Genomic DNA, 24752 nt, shown 5'->3' with positions numbered 1-24752 from the left:
GCCTACAAGTGTCCAATTACTTATGAAAGATGTAGCTAGTAAAATAATAATTTTAAAAAATCCATGAAATGTTTTGTTTAAATTCTGCTGAAAGCTTATGCATTTGTGTGATTATAAATTAATTAAATGTATCCATTAATCTGTTTAATAAACAGTTGGTATAATAAACTTGAGGTTTGAGTCGCCTTTAAAAGAAAAAAAAAATGTCTTTCAGACACATTGTGTGCATACATAGTTTTTTTTTTAGTCTTAAATACCAATTATTTCAACATGTAACCAATTATTACTTTAAAATAAACACTTTTTTTGAAGGAAAAACAAAGAAATTAGTTGACAAGTTAAGACACTTAAGATTTTGGTAAATTAAAATATTTGGTATTTTGGACTGAGAAAATGCATCTATCTACCAATTAGAAAAAAAATAAATAAATAAATCAAATAAAGTTGTGTAACTGACCAATACAAATTTTGAATGGTTAAATACTTGACCAGGGATAGATTTAAAAAAAAAAAAAAAACATACTACACACCCAACTTCAATGAACATAATGAAGAATAAATTTATTTAACAGTTATTTTACGAACATACATATTTTTGCTCTACATTCAGTTTCTGCATTCTAGAGGACGTAGATATTTATTTCCATTTTTGTCCTGTAAACATTGATTTGCACATCTCAACTAAACCTTCACAGATGTGTCACCACATCTAGATATGTTTTGCAGTACAAATATTTGGATATTTTATTAGTGTGTATGTTTACAATACTCAGGGGACCCCAGCAACAGCACATATTGATATACATGTGGCGAACGTGGTGCAGTTACCAAACAGCTGAACAGTCAGGCAATAGATTACAAAGGGTGGCATTCCTCAATTGTGTTGAACGCCACAAACACACAATCTAAAGCCTTTAGTCTCAGGACAAGCACTCGAATGGGTCGAGCTCACAAGTCCAGAGATTTCTCCTGTGACAAACAGTGAAAAAAAGGTGCAAAATGCTAAAAATATAAACAAGCTGCATCTATTACGAGGCAGGCAATACAGCTTTTAAAGCCCTGTAAAGACTCTACAGTGCAATTTGTGCATATTCAGATAAGACATGCGTTACAAAGACTGAATTGATTCAAAGGGAATCGGGCCACAGCTGAGTTTTCTTTAACCACCATTGGGAGACAGAAGAGTTTTTGCTGTTTTTCACTGATCAAAGGCTTGAGAAAGGCCAACTGACCCTAGGCCTGCACAAACTCTCCATACAAGCTACAAACATGCAGATATCTGTTCCAGATCTCAATGGAGAAGAGTTTCAGAAGTCTCATAAGCACAGGAGTATCTGAGACCATTGAATTCTCCCTGAGAATCAAATCATTAGAAAAATATTTCAGTCTGACATTAACACCCTACATTTCCCCCCAAATAGTCTAAAAGCAGCTTTTTTATTCATAAATAAGGCAACTATATGAACACTATGGTCTTGTAGAATTACAAAGAGCAACAACCCATTGATCTGGTGGGTTTTAGGACTTCACATGCACTAGCTGTAAGGGCATCTTATTTGTTCCTTGTCCGTCAAAATGCACATCAGGGTGCCAATCCTGAAATATGTCATATGCAAATATACAAGATACTTGCCTACTGCTGCAAAGTAGAGTCAAATACATTTTTTCAAAAGAGATCCTAACCTATATTGTACCTTTTTAGTGTTTCCTTTACAAAAACCTTTTTGCCCCCAACCTGATACAAACATTAAACATAAATCATATTAGTTTAAATCACAAGCACTACAATTACTGAACTCTATCATTCCATTGTAAATCCTGCTAAAAATTCAAGTCTGATTTATTTGTATTAAAATAAAGTGCTTAAATATGTTCCTCGACTAGAGTGAGTTTAAATGAGTGTTATAGTCATCCTTGCAAACTAATACTGGTGAGAAACTATTCACACTTTAGCAATTTATGAACAAGAATTGTTTGAATGTAAAAACAATTCAATTTGTAGCATTGCTTTCTTCAGTTTAAGACCTGGCAGTGTCTATCTAGACACAGAACTCAACCCATGACATTTAAGCTGGTGGTCATTTTACACTGGATACATGCGGATTTAATCTAAAACTGAGCCAATGTGATAAAACGCTTGTTTACATAACGCTTGATTAGCTGCCAGTCACCATGGGGAGTGTGTGCACATATATAGTGTTTTTAATTTTATAAAGTCTTCTTTTTATAGTAACCTTCAATTGAAATGAAATAAATATACAACATTAAAAAAATAAATTAACAATGAAAAGTCCTCAACAGTATTGGGACAATTTGATGAATAAGACACATTTCCCTTGTTACACTCTATCCCTTTCAAGATGTGAAAACTGGCATGTCAATTAATGTAATAATACAAGGGAGTAAATCATATAATGATACAAGCAGTAAATGACGCCAGTGAAATGCAAGTGTGTGGGAGATCTTGTAACAAATTTGTGTCTGGCCCTGTCAGCTTTTTTTACTGAACACTGCATCCAGTGGAACGATGATTCAGTGATCTGAAGGGACTACACCAGGATTATTAGCATGGTATCTACTAAAGCCTTTAGTGCATTAAATTCCAGTTGTGCAGTTTAAATGAGTTAATTAATGGATGCAGTGTTATTTTCTTAAAGGAAATTTGCATATACTAAATGCTTTAGTAAATTTGGCTCTTTGAATCCATCAGGTGTTTGGTCCTTCCTTTTTATGAAGTAGTTTTCAAAATGTCTTGCATATAACTGGTCCCTACTAAAATATAGCACATGCAACCCCATGACCTCAGGGGTGGAATAAGGGAGTGTCTGGATCCAATACATACGCCATTTTGAGATGTTTACATTTTACTTACAGCTAGGACTGTATGTTATGCAAAAGTGTTGATCTTAAAGTTTTTTTCTATGCATGTCCCAGCTCATTCCAGTTACCCAATAAAGTCAAACCTCTTTGACGCAAAGATTGCGTCTTCCCCTCATGCAAGCTCTTTCATGGCCGACTGTTGCTACACTCCTCCTTGAGTGCAAACTGGCCATCCTGGATGATCTCTTTCAGTAGTCCAAAAGAAAAGTTGAGAGAAAAAGGATTAACAGTCTTTGGGTTCCCCTCACCGGGACTGGACGCCAAGGGTGATCTTTAGGTTCTCATACACCACATAGCTGATGCTAACAGCAGGAATGACCTTCATAAAGTTGGGTGCCAAGCCTCTATAGAGTCCAATAGCACCCTCTGTCTGTACAATGTGTCTGAAGAGACCAGTCATGGTCATCTGTGGGCTGCCTTCCTGAGTAGCTGCTAACCAATGAAGAGCAAGAACAAAAAGCAAAAATCAATTGGACTGTGATAGATAAACGATAATAGTTTACTTAATGAATGAATTAGACATTCATAACTTCTAGCAGGAAGCCTTCAAATGACGTATTTGAGAGTTTAAAGACTTACCTTGAGCCTGCATTCGTGTCCTCACTAAGGCTAATGGGTAGCTTGCTAGCTGTCCACAAGTACTAGACATTGTACCACAGGCTAGCAGCACAAACACACCCGGATTGGCACTGTCCTTAGCAAACCTCTGCAGCCACGAGTTTTTTAATGTCTACACATGAAAATAAAAATAAGGGGTCACATTATAGTGATTATGATACGATATAATGTATTATAATAATAATATTGACAATATAAATTAATCATTAAACACATTAAACATTCAGGAGGTACAAAACTGAGAAAAAAAAAAAAAAAAAGATTACAAAAAGCATGTAGCACAGTGTTATTTAGTATTTTTTTTGATCCCCTGCTGATTTTGTACGTTTGCCCAAAGAAATGATCAACTCTATAATTTTAATGGTAGGTTTATTTGGACAGTGAGAGACAGAATAACAAAAAAATCCAGAAAAATGCATTTCAAAAAAAGTTATAAATTGATTTGCATTTTAATGAGTCTAATAAGTATTTGACCCCTTCACAAAACATGAGTACATGAGTACCAGGTTTTTCTTTGTCAGTGGGCAAAAGTACAAAATCAGCAGGGGATCAAATCATTTTTTTCTCCACTGTATAGTATTTAGTTTTTTTTTTATATTTTCAGTTTTAATTTTAGATTTAGTACTTCTGTTGTGCTTTTGTCAATTATACATTTTTGTTATGCTTTATTATATTTTTATTTCAGTTTTTAGATAATTTAGTAATATCTAAATACATTTTAACTTTAACTTAAAATGATTTAAATATATAATATAATCTTTTTGTTTTACTGTGTAAAAACTTACCTCATAAACAGCCAGGTCTATTCCCGCATAAGGGATGATTCCCAACATATTGGGAACATAACCTTTATAGAAGGCTGTCAGTCCCTCCTTCTTAAATATACGTTTAGCACAGTCCACGATCCCAGAGTACTGACCTGTCCTTCCCAGGGCAAGACGAGTTTTTAAAACCTTAAACACACAAAAAGCTTTGTTTAAGCTCCAAGAGATCTAAACAAAGCAATGCTTTGTTTGGTCTAGAAAGACATCATCAACTTGATTAGGTTTCAGTTTCTGAGATGGCAGTTAGTGATTAAAAACTATCACATAATTGTTTTAAATTTGTACATTACAGAACATGATTCAAAGAATGCATGGGAGGTCTAGTCATAGCTTTTGTTTAATAAGTATTTTTGAGATGAAACCGAAAGCTTTTTTCTCAAAACAGTGCTTAAACTTTATTCCTAAATGACAGTTTATGCTCTTACCTCCATGGGGTAGATGCTGCTCTGAGCAATAGCTCCTGCTAGAGACCCAGCAACCAGCCTCTCCAGGATCCCCAAGGTCTCCTGATTACTGCCAATCAGCCGCTTAATCTGAAGAACAGGGCAAATGAGCTTTAGAGGTCACAGATAAAACAGTTTTTTTCTCTCCCTCCAAAGGTTTTAAGCCAGATAATGGTATAATGTTCATTAAAAACGTTTAATCAAATAAAAAACATTAACAAAAGAAAAGCAACGGTTTTTTAAACATTGTGGATAAATAGATTAACATTGCATTATTTTAAACATCCAGGATTACGGTTATCTGATTTTGTAATTGCCGAAAGATTACAACAAGCAGCTACCTGCTCATACGCCATGAACTTGATAGCAGTCTCAGGTGCGATCTTCAAAACGTTGATACCGTTCCCTCGCCACAGTGACCGAAGTCCACCCTCACGGATCATTTGGGCGAATCCTCCGGCGAAGCCCATGGTGTTGCTGCGTGATGCATGAACCTGCCAACAGCATTCCAGTGGGGAACCGTCTCAATTTGCTTGTAAATTGTTTCATTTAAGCATTTAATTTAAAGTTTACTTCAGGTAAGGTAAGCTTTAAGGGTAGCTTTATACAGTAATCTTATACATTCACACACACTGAAGAATTGAGAATTTTAAAATCCACCAAACCAAACTGAAACTAGCCTCACTAAGGCATTTCATAATGTGCATGGTGATCCACCGAGGCACTCATCCAAAGAACAGAACATCATTTACCATAGTGACTCAACAGTACACTTACTATAGTAGCAGTGTCCCTACAGTGTCCTACATATTGAATAGAATAAAGTTATTTTAACCTGTAAATAATAGTTCACATGAATATGTCTGAATATGTATAAAATATAAATGTATAAAGTGATATGCGTTTACGCTAATATAATATAAATATAAAAAAATAAAATGTATGTTCCCAAACTTAAATGTGTATTATTCATTAATCATATGATGTGTGATATAAGTTCTGTACAGGTAGCGTCAGGGGGTCTCATACCTGCATGAGAACCTTAAGGCGGTCCAGGGGTGCGGTACAGGTACGGGACACTGCACCAGCTCCACCTCCTGCTACCAGGTGTCGCCACAACATTCCCGTTTTCTTCTCCTCTGCTGTAAACTCATCAGGGACCACCATACTTTCCCCTACATCAAATATCTGCACAGAGGAAATGACATTATGTGGAGTGAGATTACATGCACAAGATAACTTAATGAATGGAAAATCAACTAGTTAAGACGATCCATCAATAGGACTAGAAATATTAATCTTGCATGTCTGTGCTACAGAATCTCGAGATTACATACAAAATGCTCTTTTCCAAGGATATTTATACATTTAGTTCAGTCCTTTTAATATGACCTTAAATTGATCTTCATTGGTTTTGGGTGGCTGCATTTGATTTTTTTTGATCATCAAAATGAATGAAAGAAATCCAGAAAGTGAAATTATGCTTCTGTAATAGAAGTGTGGGTTATCTGTTCACCTGGGTACAGTGTTAGAATAATCCATGAAGTGCACACATCTACCTCTCCTGGCTCAACAAGCTCAAGTCAGTCACGTCAGAGCACTGTTGATCTGTTTAACAGGATCACACTGGATAACAGTGACCCCCTTTTGTCCCATTCAGGAGTATTTCAAGTTCAAGGAAACAAATTTAACTAAGTGGGCTTAGAAGGACTGAATGACTAAGGTGGCAGCACATCAACTGTTTAAACGAGATGTGTGGTGAATGTTAGTGATACAGGCAAAGGCACCATAACCCCCTCAATGAGAGAAAGTTGACGCTAAAAGCAAAGCTGGAAACTTTGAACTCATGTAAGGCACATGGCAGGATGGTGAGGTTTAGTTTTACCGTAGAGTGTTTCCAGTAGAGGATGATTTCAGGAATGTTTTCAGCAGGATGAAGCAGATGGTAATCTCTCCATTCGTTCCAATCAATCGTCATCGTACCGTTTTTATCCATACTGTTCAAATTAAAAGACAAAAAGAGACCAAAACTAAATATGTCAGTAACTTCTTTGGCTTTAGGTAGCCTCTTTTTTTTAAAAACGACCAGCTTACACTTTCTAAAATGTATACACTTACATAAACTGCTTAGACTTGCATAACCTCTACTGAAATTAATCACGTACAGTCAAGCAGCAAGAAAATAAAAATTATTCACATGCAAAAATGTCCCTGGTTTCAGCATTTAGAATTCTTCTTTAAAAATTTAAGAAAGCTTTCTTCTGCTAAAAGTTTTGTTCTTATCCTAAAATATAGGCATCATTAGCTTATTTAATATTTCCAAAGCACTACCCACATGAGAAAAAATAGCTTCTGAGAGAGAGAGAGAGAGAGAGGGGAAAAAATGACCTCAAAAATGCAAAATGAAAACAGCACGGATGAAACAGCAGATGAAATGAAAAAGCAGAGCAAGACAAACATGCAGGGAGAAGACCACTACTTACTACATTATAGGGGCACATATATAGCCCCTCCTTATTCTGATAAGATGAGCAGAAAGAGAGAGTGGGGGTGGGATCACAAGAAGGAGAGAGCGATAAAGAAACAGACAGAAAGCATACAACCAAAGACATTTACACACATACACACAGACAGAAAATGAAAAAATTACTTTTATTATTGTGTGCGCTGCAATTAGTTTGTATATAAGATTCTGGTTTCTTTTAGGAGCGCTACAATGAGCTCTAAAAAACTCTGGTATTGGCTCGTCAAAGAATGTCAAATAAACATGCTGAAAAATCAGAAACAGGAGACGTGTTGTATAACACGTGCTGTTTTGAGGCGAGGGTTCCCAGTCAGCTCTGAATTATTAGCTGTGAATAAAAGACTAAAGAGAATGAGGGGGTTAGACAGATACAATCAATAAGACAAATTACCTCTTGAGGATCTTTTCAGCCTGTTCCTCAGATATATGAACCCCGAGGTCTCTTAGTGACTGCATGATCTCCTGTGAATCTATGCGACCTGCAGTTTTAAAAGGAAACGTGATTTTAACATCTAAAACAGTGGTTCTCAACTAGGGAGCCTCAATGAGCATTAAAGAGACTGTTTTCCAACAAAAACATCTAGAATTAAAGACAATGCTCGGAATAGTTCACCTAAAAACTAACATAATTACCATCATTCTTTTTGTCAAGGCTCTTGAAGACCACCCTCAGTTTCTTCTCATGGTCCCTCAGGTAGTGCACAAACTCCTCAAAGTCCAACTGACCATCCAAGTCTTTGTCTCCAGCCTTGAGGATTTTCTGAAACATACACACTGGAATCAGCATCATAACCTCAGAACAGAATCAAGCCAGGTTATTTTTGAGGTCAGTGAGCCGGTGCTGTTTGGAGCGTTGAGCTAATGGGCCACTAGGGACAGACATATGGCCTTTGTTTGTTGAAGAGGGTATTGATAGGACTATGCTGAACATTCTCATGAGCATCAGCTTTATGAGGCCCATCCTGACAACGTTTGACCTTTAGGACGCAAGCTGTCTAAACCACTGAGCAGCATATAATTGAAGCTAATGGATAGGGATGGAGAAGTTGAATTAATCATTAACCTGAAGTGTTCTGGAAAGACAGAAACAAAGCAAATGTGTTTCCAGTTTTAACAGCAAATCAGGCCCATGGCGTGATTCCTGGCTGATGCTGCTCTGACAGTGTGTGACAAAATTACTGCTATGTCCACTACTGAACTTTGTCAACCACAAGCAAAAGAAACTGAACACCCCACCCAGTGACATCAGCATTTCGTAATGTGCCACTGGAAACCAGATCACGGAGTCAGATCATTTGTTTCATGTTGCTGGCCATTATGAGATTATGGACTTGTGCATAATACCTCAGAAAAAGTGTCTGAATAAACTAAAATCCAATTCTGCATTAGCTACAATAGCTCAAAATCCACTCACAAGCCCATATAATCCATAAATAAAGTCCTTTTAATGGGTTCTGTGCTCATTAAATCTATCCCACCATGAAACCATGCTAACAAAAAAGTATTTTTAACAAAACAAAAAGTAAAAGCTACATTTATTTATAAATATAGCAATAATTATGGATTTATATAAATAATAATAATGAATCTATTCATTGACCATCATTCAACAGAAATGGCTTTGATTAAATTGAATCAGAAGCCATTCACAATCAGCAGAACTCTTCAGAGTTTAGCTAGCATCATGCCTGATGGTCCAATGTGCATCCTTTCAGACTGTCAAGATCACAGGCTTCCAGCCAAGTCTCAAATCTCCCTGCAAGTGAAAAGCAGGTTAAAGATAGCCGTCGTCTTCTCACACTTAATCCAATGACTCAACTGCAGACAAGTGGGTCATGAGAATGGAAACAAGTTTTTGGAGACGAGAACATTAACCTTCTGAAGTTCTGGAGAATCAGAAGAAAAACTGAAAAAAATCCTTGCAATCTGACTACAACATTTTATTGTGTACATATTAAAGTTGTTTTGGTTTATAATTACTATTTATTGGCATTTTCTACAAAAAAAAAGTCACTTGATGTCTAAGTCATTTAGGCATAAAACTGAAAGTGAGCTGTAACTCTTTGAAGGAGACAGGAAGGAATTCTGAAAGCAGTTCAAACACTAAATTGATTATACAATAACGTTTTGACCATCTAAAAATACCACACTGATTTTCCTCAATTTCTTTAAATCACAAACCCCACAGATTACATTTGAGACCAGTGTCAACTAAAACGACCAAAAACTATTAAAAATCATTTTCAGTAACTGAAATAAATCCGAAATTAAATCAAATATAAATATGATTCAAAAATATAAAAACTAAATAAATGAAAATCAGAAATGTTGCATTGGCAACTGAATTAATATGCACTAAATTAGTCAAATTAGTGAAGTACTAAAATTAAAACTGAAATAAAAATTTATTAATGCAATATGGAAACTAGTAAAAATGACAAAAATCACATAAAATTACTAATTGAAACTAAAAATGAATATACAAAATAAGGCATTCTACACACTACACAATCGTTTTTAACATAATACTACAGATGACATACCTTTCGCCATTTCCTGTATGAATCGAATTCTTGTGATGGAAGAAATAAACATAACTTGAAAAGAGACTTCAGCTGCGCCGGTAAACTTTCAGACTCAAAATATTGGAATTCTATCCGTTCTGAGATATGGACAGGCACGTAAAGACACAAACACAACATGTTCAGCTAAAAAAATTCATAAAACAAAGGCAATGTAAGAAAGAAACATATGTACACAGCTCTCTTCTGTTCTTGACGCTATCAAGACTGTAACGGCGGTATTTCTGTCACATGCAATTAGGGGACGTATATATCCCTCCCATTTGGAGGCATGTACTGCGAACACTGCTATGTAACTGGCTCACGTTATATACAGCATCACCTTCTTACAAGCTTACCGGAGTATCTGTCTTAATGATTGACAGCCATGCAACTGCAGGTTTCTGGAATATTCATATAATTCAAATAAGGAAAGCAGACAGCATCTTATGACTATTAAAAAAAGATAAATCATCTGCCTCAACATTTTATTATGAAATAAATTGTGAAATTTCAGCTTCCATAACATTACTTAGCACTTTCAATGCAGTCCTTTGGGACATCAGTAAAGCTAGTCAAATCTAGCAACAGTATCCAAGGGCTTAGCAAAGAGTCGATTCAGCAACAACTAATTAGTGAAATTGGTGGTCATGATAAAACATGAAACAACCGCTCAGCCCGTATTTAATCATGTTTGCCCCTAGATAACAGATAACTGAATCTGATCATTCACAATGTAAAGTGGTCTAATCCTGTCACTAGCATGTGATCTTTGCCCAATGAGTCTGAGCAGGTTTCTGACATTGGGCCTGACTATATTATGATGATAATATTTAAAAGAGCAGCAAAGACGGCACCCACTAAAGATGTGAAGCAACAATTTGGGGGAGGAAAGAACAACATTCACATGTGGGATGTGTCTAATTTGCTGAAGTCTAAAGATAATTCACGCCAAATTCACGCCAATTCATTGCTGACTATCTGCTGCTTGTCTGTTAAAAGGGTACAAAAGCTGTCACTGGGGCAGTGCCTTTTCAAAAAACGACTACCATTTAGGTACTAATATATACCTTTAAAGTACCAATGTTCAGCCTTTAGAGGTAAATAAGGTTTTGAAAAAGTACCGCCCCAGTGACAGCTTTAATACCATTTTTTTTCTGAGAGTATATAAATAAAAAAGCAAACAAATGATTATTATAACTTGTCCTGCTCCTTTTTAACCACCATTTGATTCAATTTCAGATCATGTGCAGATATCTGTTGTAATATTTTTAATTATTTCAATAAAAAAAGGCCTTTCTCAGACGCCTTTATCACAATGAAGCCAAGTTGATTAAAAAATTTGCATTTCACTAATTTTCCATATGCAAATAATGAGATGTGAAATATCACTCATAGCTCAGTTTTGGACGATTTAAGCTGAAAAGACTTCAAGAATCAAAATATGAAATAAAGTGCAGCAATTCAGTTGTTATCATATTCCTCTCAGAAACTAAAAGTAAAAATATCAATGCATAAGCCTTTCAATAAATGTAACTGTTTGATGTGGCAATTCTCTCTGCAATACCTGCTGAAGATCCTTAGGAGGCACCACCATAATCAGCACTGCAGTTTTCTTTGGAGATACTGTGCTCTTTTCTTGACCGACTGACCCTGCCTGTGTACCTGGTTCCCTCTGGCCTTCCTTTTTTGCAGCATTTTCTAAGTTTTGTTCCTTTAGTCCATCAGGTGACTCTGCGGTATCATGTTCGCACGCTATTACTCCCAGAAGCCACTGGGACAGGGATGACCAAAGTTCCTTGAGCATCTTCATAAAGATGCTCCAAGTCTGTTTGTGTACTTGAGTTTTGTCTTGGTCTCCTCCAGAACTACGTCTACAGATGTTGTATGTGCGTATAGAGAAACTGCTCAGGCAGTCATGTGTGAGGCCAGGAGGATGAGGGCAGATGGGGACACTGACACACAATTTCCAAAGCTTACTGGCATATCCACCAGCGTTTCCACAGTAACCTGGTGATCAAGTCAAAAAACTTTGAAAAGCAGTGAACGACCAGTTCCAATTAACCCACTCTCATAATAGCCTCAAAATCATTGCAAACTTAGAGCATCTTTCCAAAACAAACTTTCCCAAAACATGTTCTTTGCTGAAGGCAACAGCACAAAAAAGATGAAGAAAAAGTCATTGACTCTTCAAGTGACTTCACTCCACAACTATGATGCACAGTAGCTAAAAACATGAAAAAAGACAACTTAACTGAAAGAAGCTGAAATCCTCACAATGAATCTGTTTTTAAAAGCGATTCCATGTTTTAAGCGCATTACAAGCTGCTGCAGGTTGGCTGCATCATAGAGCCGGCAAAAAGTGATGCAGTGAAAAAAGCTGCAACCTCACTGCAGCTGTGCCTCAGCCAATCAGAGCACTCCACACTGGCTGCCCCTGTCTGACAAAAGCACAGGCAGCCAATCAGAGGATAAAATACAGCCATCTTATGGAGTGATCTCTTACTCACCCAGCAATGAGGAAATTCTGCTGACTTTTTTCTGCCCTCTGCTTTTTTAAGAACTACTGCATCATCAGGATCTCCTTGGTAACGCCACCAGGGTGATCCCATGCATTTCTAACACTGCAATACTCACCTAAACAAACCTACCTCATTCATTCGTTTATCAGCTTGTTGTGGCTACATTCCTTCTTTGCCAATGCTTCTGGGTATGCACAGCAGGACATATATTTCCTCCTTCATTTTACTTACGAATGACAGGATTTCAATACAGCTCATTTGAGCAGAATGACTTTCTATTGATTAGACTGAACTACAGCTGCACCGCAATTTATTTCACAGAACAATATGCAGATCTCAGGAACCTACACTTTTTACAATTTACAGTGGGATGCAAATGTTATGCATGTATATAATTATATGCATATACCTGTATATACTATCAAATGAGCAAGTGAGAAACAGACTGTCCTCTACAGGCCATTAGATTAAACACACAATACTGACTCATGCTCCTGCCTTAAAATCATATTTATTTGTATAGAATATTTTTGTTATATTAAAGATATATAAAGTTATATTGTAATAGAAAGTCATACTATAGTGTCTATATATATATATATATATATATATATATATATATATATATATATATTAGTACAAAAAATATAATACATTTAATATAATGTTTAAAGGACATAACCCTATGTACTTTTACCAAATCATGCAATGAATTTACTATTATTTTCTAATATGTAGCCTAATATTAGGTTTAGGTGCCTTTAAATGTACACGTCACAGGTACAAAAGAAAAAAGAAAAAAAAGTTACCCAATCACAGTAGTGGTTCCCCTGTTCTCCAGGGGGCCATTGTACTCCTAAGCTAATTAATGTGTGACGATAGAGAGATCCTAAATTATTCACCCAGCCCTTTGAACGTGATGAAGGGTCTGTCTGCTTGCTATTACTGCACCAAATTTAAAATGTAAAACAAAAAATACATTTAAGAGCAAGAAAGAAAGAAAAAAAACACAATAAGGGACATGCATGTACATTTTTAAACAGAACATAAAACTCAATATTTTTCTAAATAGAGAGGGTTAGCTACTGATGTGCAATTTTAGCAGGGTTTCTAGCAGACTGAGCCACTGAGAGAATGATTTTCTGATGTGGGAGGAATTGGATAGCTCTATATGTGGCAGGATTGACGTCATTCTGCTTGAATTTTAAGCAGTTACTGTGTGATAAGTTTCATTCACAGTCTGTAACCCAATGAAGCTGATTGGTTACAGAATTAGAGTAAACTTAAGAGTATCAATCAGTGAAGTTAACTGGGTGTTTAAGAGCAAATGCCAGAATAGTATGATTCAGTCAGGTTCAGTGAAAGCCAGCTAAGATGCACACACTATTGTCAAAAGAAAAGGAAGGCTGAATTAAAGTAAAAAGTGTCTATACTGAGCCACAAGAGCTGATCCATTAACCCATTTACTGCAAGATTCATTTAAAAACTCTTATAATTAAAAACCTTTCTGCACACGCCCATCCGTAAAACATATAAAGACCTGTAGCTTCTTACGTAAACTATTTTTGATTCGAAAATCATCCATGCTGGTCATGCACTGCATTTGCATCTATTTTCTCACTGCATTTGCAAATCCAGCGTGCAAATCAAGTTCAAGTATCCACAAGTGCAATCCACCCTTGATTATTAAAGTGCCAGTAAGTTATATTTGCACCTGTAACTGAAGCAGCAGATGTCATTCATCCCGATGAGAGGGTGTGAATAAAGCAGCAAACTCTTTTGACCTCCATAATTAAACATATAATGACACAGTCACTGGTCTGTTTAAGCAGCGCCAACAAATCTCAGCTAGTCCACTATAGGGGAACTTTCGGTTTTGTTCGGAGTGCTTTTGTTAGTTGGCAAACAAAGGAATTCTTGATGCGCAAAATTCTGCAGCCAGGCTTTGTCTGCCGCTATCCAAAAAAAGCGTTTGACCTTAAGGAAACCTAGTCAAAAGCTTGTAAAACACACCCAAAGATGAAACTATCTGTAGTGTGGTATGCAAAACATGTCTGTTCTCAGTATAAGCCAATGAGTAAACCATCTCTGAAAGTACCCCTCAGTTTAAGTTCTTTAAGTATTAACATTATGCTACCTGTAAAAGATAAAACCTCCCACCTTCCCCCATCACAGAGGGAAAGAAGAGGGAGGGAGAGGGAGAACTGCCGGGTGGTAAAAAGGTCTCATGACTCGCCTACAGAAGCAGCCCACATTCCAGGTGACCAGTATGCAAGATCTCAAGAAATCTGTTTTGACAGATTACAATCACTCAGTGCAGGTTCTGTACACTGTGAATTTCCCAACAGCAACTTCTTGTTTGTGCTTATTACTTATGTTGCTTTGTATGTTCTCGAGAGACTCTTGTCTAGTTACACCTTTCATTCTTCTTTGGACAGTTATATTCTAGTCTAGATTCGTATCTTATAACATGATAGTGAAAATTATACTGAACTCTGATTAGAAAAGAACATGCCTGTATATGGCCATCCTCCATAATGATTAGCAAATCTGAGGCAAAGCAGAGAAAAACATTCAAGTAACCTATTCAGAAATAACACACATATGGATATGTTTGTGTGTTATTTTCAATAATTCTCTCTCTCTCAATATATATAATCTAATGTATATATTTATCTGACAGTTGTTAAATATATATATGTAAATAAAATTATTATATTTATAAAAAAATAAAAAGATAATTAAAATAACTAAAAGATACACACACACATATGCATACATATATAACTATTAAAAAATAACTGATCCAGCTAAATAAGGTTAACAGCTTCTACCTGTCTGAAATTAAGCTCATGTCATGTTAAATGTATATTTTGGGTGGACAGAAACCCACACACTTGCATTAAAACAGAAGATGTTACAAAAATCAAATTCCTATCACACTGCATTGCCAGTGTTCATCCAACAATGTTGTTCTTTTTAGCCATATGTCTAAATCAAACACACTGAAAACAACTGTAAACCTTTCTAGGAAAAATCCTCTTCACACAGTGCAGAGAAAGGAAAGGCACAGATGTCATTTGTGGCACTGTGTTAAGCAAATGCCACTCAAATCAGCTGGTTTAGTGAGTAACCCCACACTCCAGCTGTGAAAGGAAGAAGCAATAGCCTTTAAGTTGGGGTTTAATAAATAGTGATGCAGACTAAATAAGTTGAAAAGTCCTTCCTAAGTCTGTCCTCTGTGTCAGTGTGATCTGACTTGTAATCACATTATAAAGACCTGTTAGGGATAACTCAATTGTGTAAAGTGGATAACCCACCTTGAGTTCATGTTCAGTGCGATGGACCCCCAGCTTCTTCAGTCCGATGGTCAGGTCGTTGACACAGATGCCTCCGTCTCTGTTGACATCCAGGATCTGGAAGAGCACCTTGAGCCGATGCTCCTGCTCTGGTCCGCCGCACACCGGGCAGTGATGCGAGGGGTCGCAGGACTCATCATGGCGGTGCTCGGATAGAGATGTCGCGGAGCCCAGAGTCCGACCACCACCGGGGTCCGAGCCCTGATACTCCTCCGAGCGGCACTGGCAGAAAACACCGCTGAGCAACGGAGAGACGAATGATCCCCGCGGATGCATGTCACTGAACTCCAGCAATTTAATATAAAGTCTGTCTGTGTATGAGCGCGTGGGGTCACGCGACGGGAGCGGCGCCTGTTTTCCAGTCAAGATGCGGACAGCTGTGCATTGAGATAAGCTTCCGAATACGTCTAAAGAGTTATCAATTGCTTTTGAGTCTCTTTACTTCAACAATCCGTGTGATATGTTCTGGATTAAGGTTCAAAATTGATCGTGCATTGCATTCACTCGCTACAGCGGCATTCCGAGCTCATAGTGATGAGCTGGAAGGATGTCCCACCGGTACTCCGGGTTCTAGTATGCCAAAAAGCGGCGTCTTCCGACATATGCTTCGCTTTCAATCTCGTTCCGAATATATATTCTTGAGTTTGTGAATTTCCAATGGTAATCCGGTTTGAATTGGCGGTCTGAATGACAGCTGATGCAACGAGAGTGCCGGTAGGGCTGGAGGAATCTCGTGTTCAACCGGAAATGAGTAACTGGGGGGGTGACATCATTAGTGCCGGGAAGTGGGCGGGACTAATGATGTCAATGATGGACACATGAAGTTACCAATCACTTTAATCCAAATTGTCTTCTCGTCACGCCCCAATAGTTCTGGTCTTTTCAACTTTATTATAATTCATAAAAATACTAATTATTTTTGTTATAATTATTAGTAGCATTATTACTTAGAATTATTAGAATGTAAATAAATATATATATTTTAAAATACATTTTTAGATATAAATAAAACAGGAATGCTCAGTTAATGCAGATTTGTACGGTTATACTTGTATGTGTGTAATTTCCAGATTGTGTATGTCACACAATTATGCTATGAAATTCTACACTGGTAGCCTACAATTAAATATGCCAGTTAGTAAAGTAAAGTAAAGTAAAGAGTAAAGAGACTTTGTTGTCATTGTAGTTATACAACGAAATTTGTTTCATTAGGTACAGTTTAACCTGTTTGTCACTCAGAATCCTACCTCACAGTCCTCCTCACAGTCCTCCTCACAGTGATCACATTCAAAAATTTACTTAAGAGAGACACCTGCTGGGAAAATAATAGAATGCAGATTTCTGCTGTTCAAATTATTAGGGCCCAAGCCACTAAGGCGCAGGGCCCTCTTGTTTTTCTAAGGATTATTATTAGGGCCCAAGCCAGTAAGGCACAGGACCTTCTTGTTTTTCTAAGGATTATTCTTTTTTTTCACAAACTTCCGGGCATTTTTGGGGGCCTTAACATGCTCAAAAACTCTTGAAAATTGGCACATTCGTTGGAATCTGTGGCCATTAGGACGCCGCAGAGGCTGGGACCCGGGCGTGGCACAGGGGCTCTACGTCGCCCCCTGGAACACCGTCAGAAAACTTGATGTATATCTCACATATACTTGCACGTATTCATATGAAACTCGGTACTCGGTACTCGGGTGGTGATGGCGCAGTGGATAAGACACATGCCTTTGGTGTGAGAGACCCGGGTTCGAATCCACTGTGAGACACCAATGTGTCCCTGAGCAAGACACTTAACCCCTAGTTGCTCCAGAGGCGTGCGACCTCTGACATGTATAGCAATTGTAAGTCGCTTTGGATAAAAGCGTCAGCTAAATGAATAAATGTAAATGTACACATATAGATCTCATTGAGCTGAACAACTTTCGAACAACAAAGCTTCCTTGCAGGTGTGTTGAGGCAAGTTGGAGCTAAACCCTGCAGGGACCCTCAAGGACCGAGTTTGGACCAGACTGACAGAGGGTTACTGTAAATACATGTGCCCGCTGTGCACCTTTTTCTTGATGTCACCAGGGTGGCGGTTGCACTGTAGGCTTGGGCCCGCCATCACTGCTTGCAGCTATATTTAGGGCCCAAGCCACTAAGGCGCAGGGCCCTCTTGTTTTTCTAAGGATTATTATTAGGGATTTGCAATGGATTGCCACCAAACTCGGTGAACATGATCTCAAGACATTGGGGATGCTAAATTGCGAAGGGATTTTTGATATCTCGAATGGTTTGCCTGTGGCGAGGCGATGAATTTATGGTGAGAAATGAGAAACAGGAAATGCCTAATAACATCCACATACATTGTCTGATTTTGATCAATCTACAGGGGTTTGTTTGTTGTATGATGCCGATCGCATAGATGTGACTATTATGACTGAAAGTTATAGCCATCTGGCAGCAGGAAGTGTGTCATTTTGCAAAATGCTTTGAATTCAGCATCTTATTTTTACTCGATTTGCTTCAAACTTCATCAGAATAATGTCAAAAAACGACCGATGTAAATCTGTGAAGGGAATATTGATATCTAAAATACTGTTGCCATAGCAATGTGTCAAATTTGAAAATTGTTTTCTGGTGATTGTGAGGCAATGTTTTATTCATAAACAACTTTTTTAAACAAATATTTTAAGAGAACAAACTTTTAGTTAACTTTCATGCAACTGACAGGAATTAAATAATTTCATTGTGACAAGGCTGCACATTTGTTGCCTTCCAGTAGACAAAGCAATAATAGCACTGACTTAATGACTGATGATGAATGACTTAATGAATTTTTATTGTTCTGAAAAATCCAAATTCCCCTCAGTCTGAAAATAAACTTGCAGGTTGTTTTGAATACAGCTACATTTTACAAACCCCTTAAAGTTTATGGTGGTGGTTTCAGCTCAGCATAAAGATGTTTCATTTGCACACTGCCTTTCAAAAAGTTCACATCACATCTCACAATTATACACAGAACCTCTAAATATGGTTTAATTTTTTTTTTAAATAACAATGCACCCATTAAAAATTGTTTCTTACTTTGTTTGGTCTGAAGGAACAATTTTGCCTTCTACATTTTGGCACATTTATTTAATTGTGATAATACACATTAATGAACATCGTAAAAATACAAATACAGTAAACATGCTGCATTTTTATACCATTGCTAATTTGCACTAATAACACAAAGACATCACAACAGTATACAAATATAAATATATTGGACATTATAATTACAAGTAGCCTACACCATACTCAAACAAGGCAGTGTGCACATAGTTAAAAGTAATCACAAATTTGATTTGCTTTGAGTCACTGTTTAAGATCTTAAAAATATAATAATATAATAAAAATGTAGTAGTAATAATAATAATAATAGTGTTAGTAAAGGTTTCACTGCTAGAATATTTTTTTAACAAAAAAAATGAAACACAAAACTACAAAAAAATAATTAATCTACAAATTAATAGAAATTCTATTCTATTTCACTTCTGTTTTTGTACATGCATTTCGAATAAGCTAGCAAGTATCCGGCCACGAGATGGCGCTACATTCACAACAAAACAATTTTCTGCCTTATTTGTGATTCTCCTTGACAACACGAACGTTTGTTTTCTGTCTCCCTAGAAACCGCTGATGGTATTTATGGTGCTGATTAATCTCTAAAGCCAGTATCACAACCTACATAATAGCAAAGCTAAACCACGCGTCTGAACTCTGAACGTTTCGCTGTTTTAATAGTAAAGTCTGGAGTGCTGTTGCGTTCCTGTGGATGTAACGGGAGTTGCTCAGCTGTATTTAGGGAAATCCACGCGTCCGTGGAGGCGGCGCTTACCGGAGTTCACTAAAGAGCTGCTACAGCAGTCAGTCAACCTTAAACAGTTGATTTCGATGCGAGGAAGTTAATTCTATTATGGGTCGTTTTTTGAATCGTTCCGTCCAGTGATTTCCATCCTGGCTGCCATATGAAAACACTTCATCGACGTAAGTCTCTATTCAAGTTTTCAGTTACGACATTAGAAATAACAACATGCGACTGCTTTCGATTATTAGAGAGACACGATGATGGTCATTTCGTTAGATATTGTCAGTAACTCTCAAAAAGCATACGATATTTCTCCATGATTAAATGAATGGTGCCAGTGGAGCACCAGGGATCTTTACACCTGGATATAATAGACTTCTTCAAGGTAACTAACTCTCCAGGGAATGTGTTTGCTTTTCTGCAGAGACTGTAGCGTTCCCGCAGTGCTTCTCCTGTATTGGTTTTAAGGTAAGTTACGATATACTTTTTAGTGTTTACTTGGTATAGAGCCTGTCTGACCGGTCTAAGAGTGAGTTTTACACGCTAGGTTCTTCTGGACAACCTCAGTCCTCCCAGAGATGCTGAACCAAAGCACATACATTGAGAAGGACTTCCAAGCACCAGATTAAAAAACTGCAGCCATCTCCCCGTCTTCATCTACCTCTGCCTTCAAACATCCAAAGTCCAGTCTCAAAAGAATATGGCGTTTTTAATTAAAAAGAAGAAGTTCAAGTTTCAAATACACTTCACCCTGGAGGAGCTCACGGCTGTGCCGTTTGTGAACGGGATGCTCTTCTGCAAAATCAGGCTGTTGGATGGTGGAGACTTTTCCATTTCTTCATCCAGGTAAGATTTGGGATCCTCTCTGACTGTATTGGACCATATCCATGGTTTCTGCCAAATAAACTACTTGCTAGGGCAGTAAAACTCTGGTAACTTGTTATAAGATACTACAGTTGAAAAAAATACTGTAAATTCTGAATTTATAGTCATTTCACTTACTGTGGGAACTGGTTTTTATTTTGGATTTACTGTGGATCAAAATGGTATGATTATTGATGAGTGATAGTATGCATTGAAAAATGTTCTTTAGAGCTCTAGGATGGGTGGAAAGACATTTTGCATTAGATTTAGCTGATGCCTGTGGTAAAGGTTTCATTAAGAGCAATTGTTCAGACCTTCAGTTTTTGCTTAGCCCACCCTGCAGCGCTCTACAATTTCTGAGTCCATTTAAAGTGCACTTAGAAGACCACACAGGTTGCTTCAGGGGTCTCACATCAAAAGTTAAGACATTTTTAGGGGTCAGGGTCAAACCACTGCCATTCTTTCCTGTTTACCCAGGTAAAGGATTTGCTCTTTTAATCTTTGCACACAGACAGCCTGAATGTCCATTTTCAGGATTTCTTTTGTTTGAGACTAATTCTGAACACATTTCTGCAGTTGGACTGTGGTTTAAAATGATAGCACACAGATGTCAGCAGTATGATTGTTTATAAATAGAGGCTTAAGCCCTTAGTAGGCTAGACTCACAGCTGGGCAAGTACGATCATACTCAGCCCAATTGGAAGAATAAAGGTGTATTAGTAAATTGAGTGAATCAGCTGTTGGATATGTTGACAAGTGGGTTATGATTCCATCATATGAATTCCAGAAAGACTGATTGGATGAATCTTGCATGTGATGTGTTCATTTTTTAAAAATTTTACCTTATCCTTGACTTTGCAGCCATGTGATATAGAATAGGGATTGGTCACAATTAGAGATAATTATGTTTAACTACCGTTCTTATTTATTTAATAATTTTAAACCAATGTTCATGCTTTTCTGCTATGATATCTTTCACCAAGCTATATACATTATATATATATATATATATATATATATATATGTATATATGTTTATGTATACACACACACACACACAAGCACACAGTAAACATTTATAATGGTAGAAATGTTTTCTATTTGAACTTTCTGTTCATTACAGAATGCATCACAGTTTCTACAAAAATAGTTTTCAAAATTGATAATAAAAAATAACGCAGCAACTCAGCATATTACAATGGTTTCTAAAGGATGACGTGACACTGAAGACTTAAATAATGGTTGCTGAAAATTCAGCTTTGCCATCACAGGAATACATTAGTTTTTAAAATAGATTCAAATGGAAAAGTTATTTTAAAGTTGTTGTTTTTTTTTTACTAGATTTTTGATCAAAATAAATTCTGCCTTTTATATAAAATAAAATCAGATATTAAAAAATAAAATAAGTATTTTTAAATGACAGTGTTTAGTTGATTAGTGGTTTGGATCAGATAATCCGTCTATTTGATTTCAACAAAGCTGAACAAGAAAAACTAATAATATTTCCTCCAGAGAGAGCATAAGAAACAGTAATGTGTCAGTCTATTTGAAGTTGTCTTGTGTTGTGAAGTTGTTTTTAGTGGCATATGACTGGGGGTGGTGTATTGTGTGGGCAGTGCCAGGCACAGAGAGTGCCCTCGTTCTGGTGCACTGAGATGACCTCCGCATTCATTCTGCACAATGCCTTGTGTATCTGACATGAGGAGGTAGAAGAGGGTTATGTCATGAATGTCCCAACACCACCATTCCTCAGATGGGCAGACAGAGAGATTCGATTGCATAGATAGCAGGAACGGAGTGTGTGGTAATTTCAAGGCATAGAAAGTGAAAAAGCAAGACAAGAGACAGATAGGAACTAGAAATGGAATGCAAGATTGAAAGAGGAGTAATGCATGAAGGGGAAAAAGAGGGTGAGAGAGAGAAAGCGAAAAACTGGACAGAGACTTCAGTGATAGTCCAAACAGAGAGCCGTTTGTCTGACTAAGCCATGGTCCTGTTTCCCTCTGCCCTCCTCCCCTCGCTCATTCTTTTCTCTCATTCTCTCACGTTTCTTCATCTTTCTGTCCTCTTTATCAGTGTAGACTGAGTTCATGCAGTGCTTGATTGACAAGAGTAATGACAGACCAAGAATGCCCCATATTATTACTAGAATCTTTAGAGCATCATATCATTAAGATCTTGCATCCTTAAGCTGATCTCAGACTCGCTCTGCAGCTTTTCCACACTTGATTTTTGTATAAGGTATGGGAGAAATCGAATCAACATGATGATAAAACATTCTCTGAGGCGGTTAATGCGGATATGGACAGAAGTCATTCGTTTCCAGGGGCTGTCCAGGCTTGCTGATGGAGGGCAGTGGAGCTTGAAGTGCTGATAGGGCTGCTTTTTAATGGTTGGCATGCGCAGAGGTGGGCGCATGCAGTTATAGGTCCCATTCAGACATTCACAGTCATGATATGTGAAATATATAACCTTATGTAAACCGTTATCACCGCCACTGGCTGGCCATCGTTATTTGTTTGGTGCTTCCTGTTTGTGGTTAGCACCCAAACCCCTAAAGGATGTAGCTGAAAGACTGTAGTCTGAGTTATATATCATTCTTGTTGCAGATTTTCCTAAGGTGTATCATTACTGTGAGAGAGGTTGTACAGAAGCAGCAGTTACTAAGGAAACAGTTGTGCGAGTGTGTGTGCGTGTCTCTCCGTTGATGTCAGTTTTTGATGAAATTGCTCTGTAATTGTAATCATTAAAGGGATGCTCATCGCTCTTCCTTCCTGTTCTGTTCCTCTGCCTTCCACAGATGATAAATACTCAGCAGCCATGTGCTTTTGATTCACACAGGTTTATTTCTGCACGAGCACTGGGGCCTGTTCACACCATAGATAACTATAATGATAACTGTTTACAGTTTTAATATTCATTCTAGTTCTTTGAGAATGGGGAAGTTCGCAACAGGCCATTCAGTCATGTAGTTTTGGGATTATTGACATTGGCCAGTAATAACCACACCTGTCTGACAAATTAACGGAACTTGTCTAATTTCCTTAGTGGATAATAGAATTATTATTTTAAAGAAATAGTATAGATGATATTGCTCAAATTCTGAACAAAATATGTACTCAAAATGTAATAAAATAAAATATGCTATATTCATTATCCATAAAGGAAATGATACAAATTCTGTCCAATAAAACTCTCTCTATATAAAATGTTATTAGTAGTAAGTACATTATATTCTTTTGAAGAATCCTGAGAGGAAAAATCCAACTTTCTACAAAAATGTTTTCAACATTGATAAATAAAATATGACTGTATGTTTCTTGTGCAGAAAATCAGCATATGATATCAGGATTATGTTTGACGTTTCATGTGACAAAAGTTTAGAATGGTAGTATACACTGGTTATTAAATAGACATTGACCTTAATGTATAGATATTGGCAGCATCCACTGAAAAAATAAATATCATTGACCACTACATTATAAAGCTGTTTTTGTTTTATATTGAATCTTTTGGTGCTGATTGATGCTTTTAAATGAACAAAGAGAAAGCTGAAGGAAGAAAGAGGATCCAGTTTCTCTCTGCTCACTGTGTATTATTGGGACCGGCTTTGACAAATCGAGAAGAACCTCATTCTTGAAAATCCGCTGGAAGAGTTACACCCCAGAACAGACACAGGTTATGCTAAAGGACAATGTGAGATTATGAAAATAAATCCGTCTCTTTTTCATTGTCAGGAGCCCATTCATGTGCATTCACGGCTGTGGCTGTTTGTGTTCAGTATCTTAGCAACAGGGTATCAAACGAAACCAATGAAAATGTGGCACTTAAGGTATACAAAACACACAATGATGCATACCTTTAATGAGCATGTAAGTTAAGATGAAAGGTGGTGAATGGTTTTTATGGTTCAACTAAAACTAGAGCAGTAATAAACAGAGGATATAGGATATAGACTGTATAGCTTTTCTGGCTTTCTCATACACACACATTAATATCAATATTATGTTCATGTCATATATTACACGTGTTATCTGAAACTCCAGATGCAGTCCATTCATACACTAAGGGCATAATGTTAATATGAGGTGCTTATCTCTCTCCCACAATGCACCACAAAAACAGCACTTTATCTGCGCTGGCTCGGTTTATTACAATCACAAATTGTGATTAGTTTTTTATTTTTTCATGGAAATAAAATGGCCCATAAGATCAGTATCTGGCTGTCTCAGAGTTCAGGAGTTTAGTTCTTCTGGTGACTGTGCACACCACAAGGTTGATAGTTCATGGCATGTGCCATCGGCTTGCTTACACAGCATAAGCAGGCAG

General features: G+C 37.1%; 3 protein-coding genes across 7 annotated transcripts in view; 1 reads left to right on the top strand and 2 right to left on the bottom strand.

The window, feature by feature from the left end:
* Positions 1-24752, bottom strand: part of LOC306869969 (CCN family member 1-like) — a 1026947-nt gene that overhangs the window by 672796 nt on the left and 329399 nt on the right. The gene's annotated exons all lie outside the window — the stretch shown is intronic.
* Positions 538-16479, bottom strand: LOC306869982 (calcium-binding mitochondrial carrier protein SCaMC-2-B-like). Of its 4 annotated transcripts, none has more exons than XM_079416978.1 (10): positions 15693-16479; positions 7923-8049; positions 7681-7768; positions 6651-6762; positions 5795-5953; positions 5107-5259; positions 4748-4855; positions 4284-4451; positions 3460-3610; positions 538-3312 (listed from the first exon to the last, which is right to left on the bottom strand). In XM_079416978.1, the coding sequence occupies exons 1-10, from the start codon at positions 16005-16007 to the stop codon at positions 3125-3127; spliced, it is 1569 nt and encodes a 522-aa protein (XP_079273104.1). In that variant the 5' UTR covers positions 16008-16479; the 3' UTR covers positions 538-3124. The 4 variants fall into 4 exon arrangements, with proteins under 4 accessions (XP_079273104.1, XP_079273105.1, XP_079273106.1 ...); XM_079416979.1 differs by having other exon boundaries at positions 538-3309; positions 15693-16470; XM_079416980.1 differs by lacking the exon at positions 15693-16479 and adding an exon at positions 9833-10085.
* Positions 19344-24752, top strand: part of LOC306869999 (early estrogen-induced gene 1 protein-like) — a 34040-nt gene continuing 28631 nt past the window's right edge. The window contains exons 1-3 of one of the 2 annotated variants that reach the window (XM_079417005.1): positions 19344-19739; positions 19985-20028; positions 20108-20406. In XM_079417005.1, the coding sequence (XP_079273131.1) occupies positions 20261-20406 (146 nt within the window). In that variant the 5' untranslated portion in view covers positions 19344-19739; positions 19985-20028; positions 20108-20260. The remainder of the gene's footprint in view (positions 19740-19984; positions 20029-20107; positions 20407-24752) is intronic. The other variant, XM_079417006.1, reaches the window with a different exon arrangement.

Source organism: Barbus barbus, assembly GCF_936440315.1.
Source record: "Barbus barbus genome assembly, chromosome: 5".
In the NCBI taxonomy this organism is placed as follows: domain Eukaryota; kingdom Metazoa; phylum Chordata; class Actinopteri; order Cypriniformes; family Cyprinidae; genus Barbus; species Barbus barbus.
This window is presented reverse-complemented; position numbering and strand designations above follow the sequence as displayed.

Bases quoted from the DNA above. Each gene is read 5' to 3' on its own strand.
- LOC306869982 (XM_079416978.1), bottom strand. From the start codon at position 16,007: ATGCATCCGCGGGGATCATTCGTCTCTCCGTTGCTCAGCGGTGTTTTC. The intron at 7,769-7,922 runs GTAATTATGTTA...TTAAAACTGCAG, and splicing joins CCTTGACAAAAAGAATGATG to GTCGCATAGATTCACAGGAG. The intron at 6,763-7,680 runs GTAATTTGTCTT...TAATTTGAACAG, and splicing joins GCTGAAAAGATCCTCAAGAG to TATGGATAAAAACGGTACGA.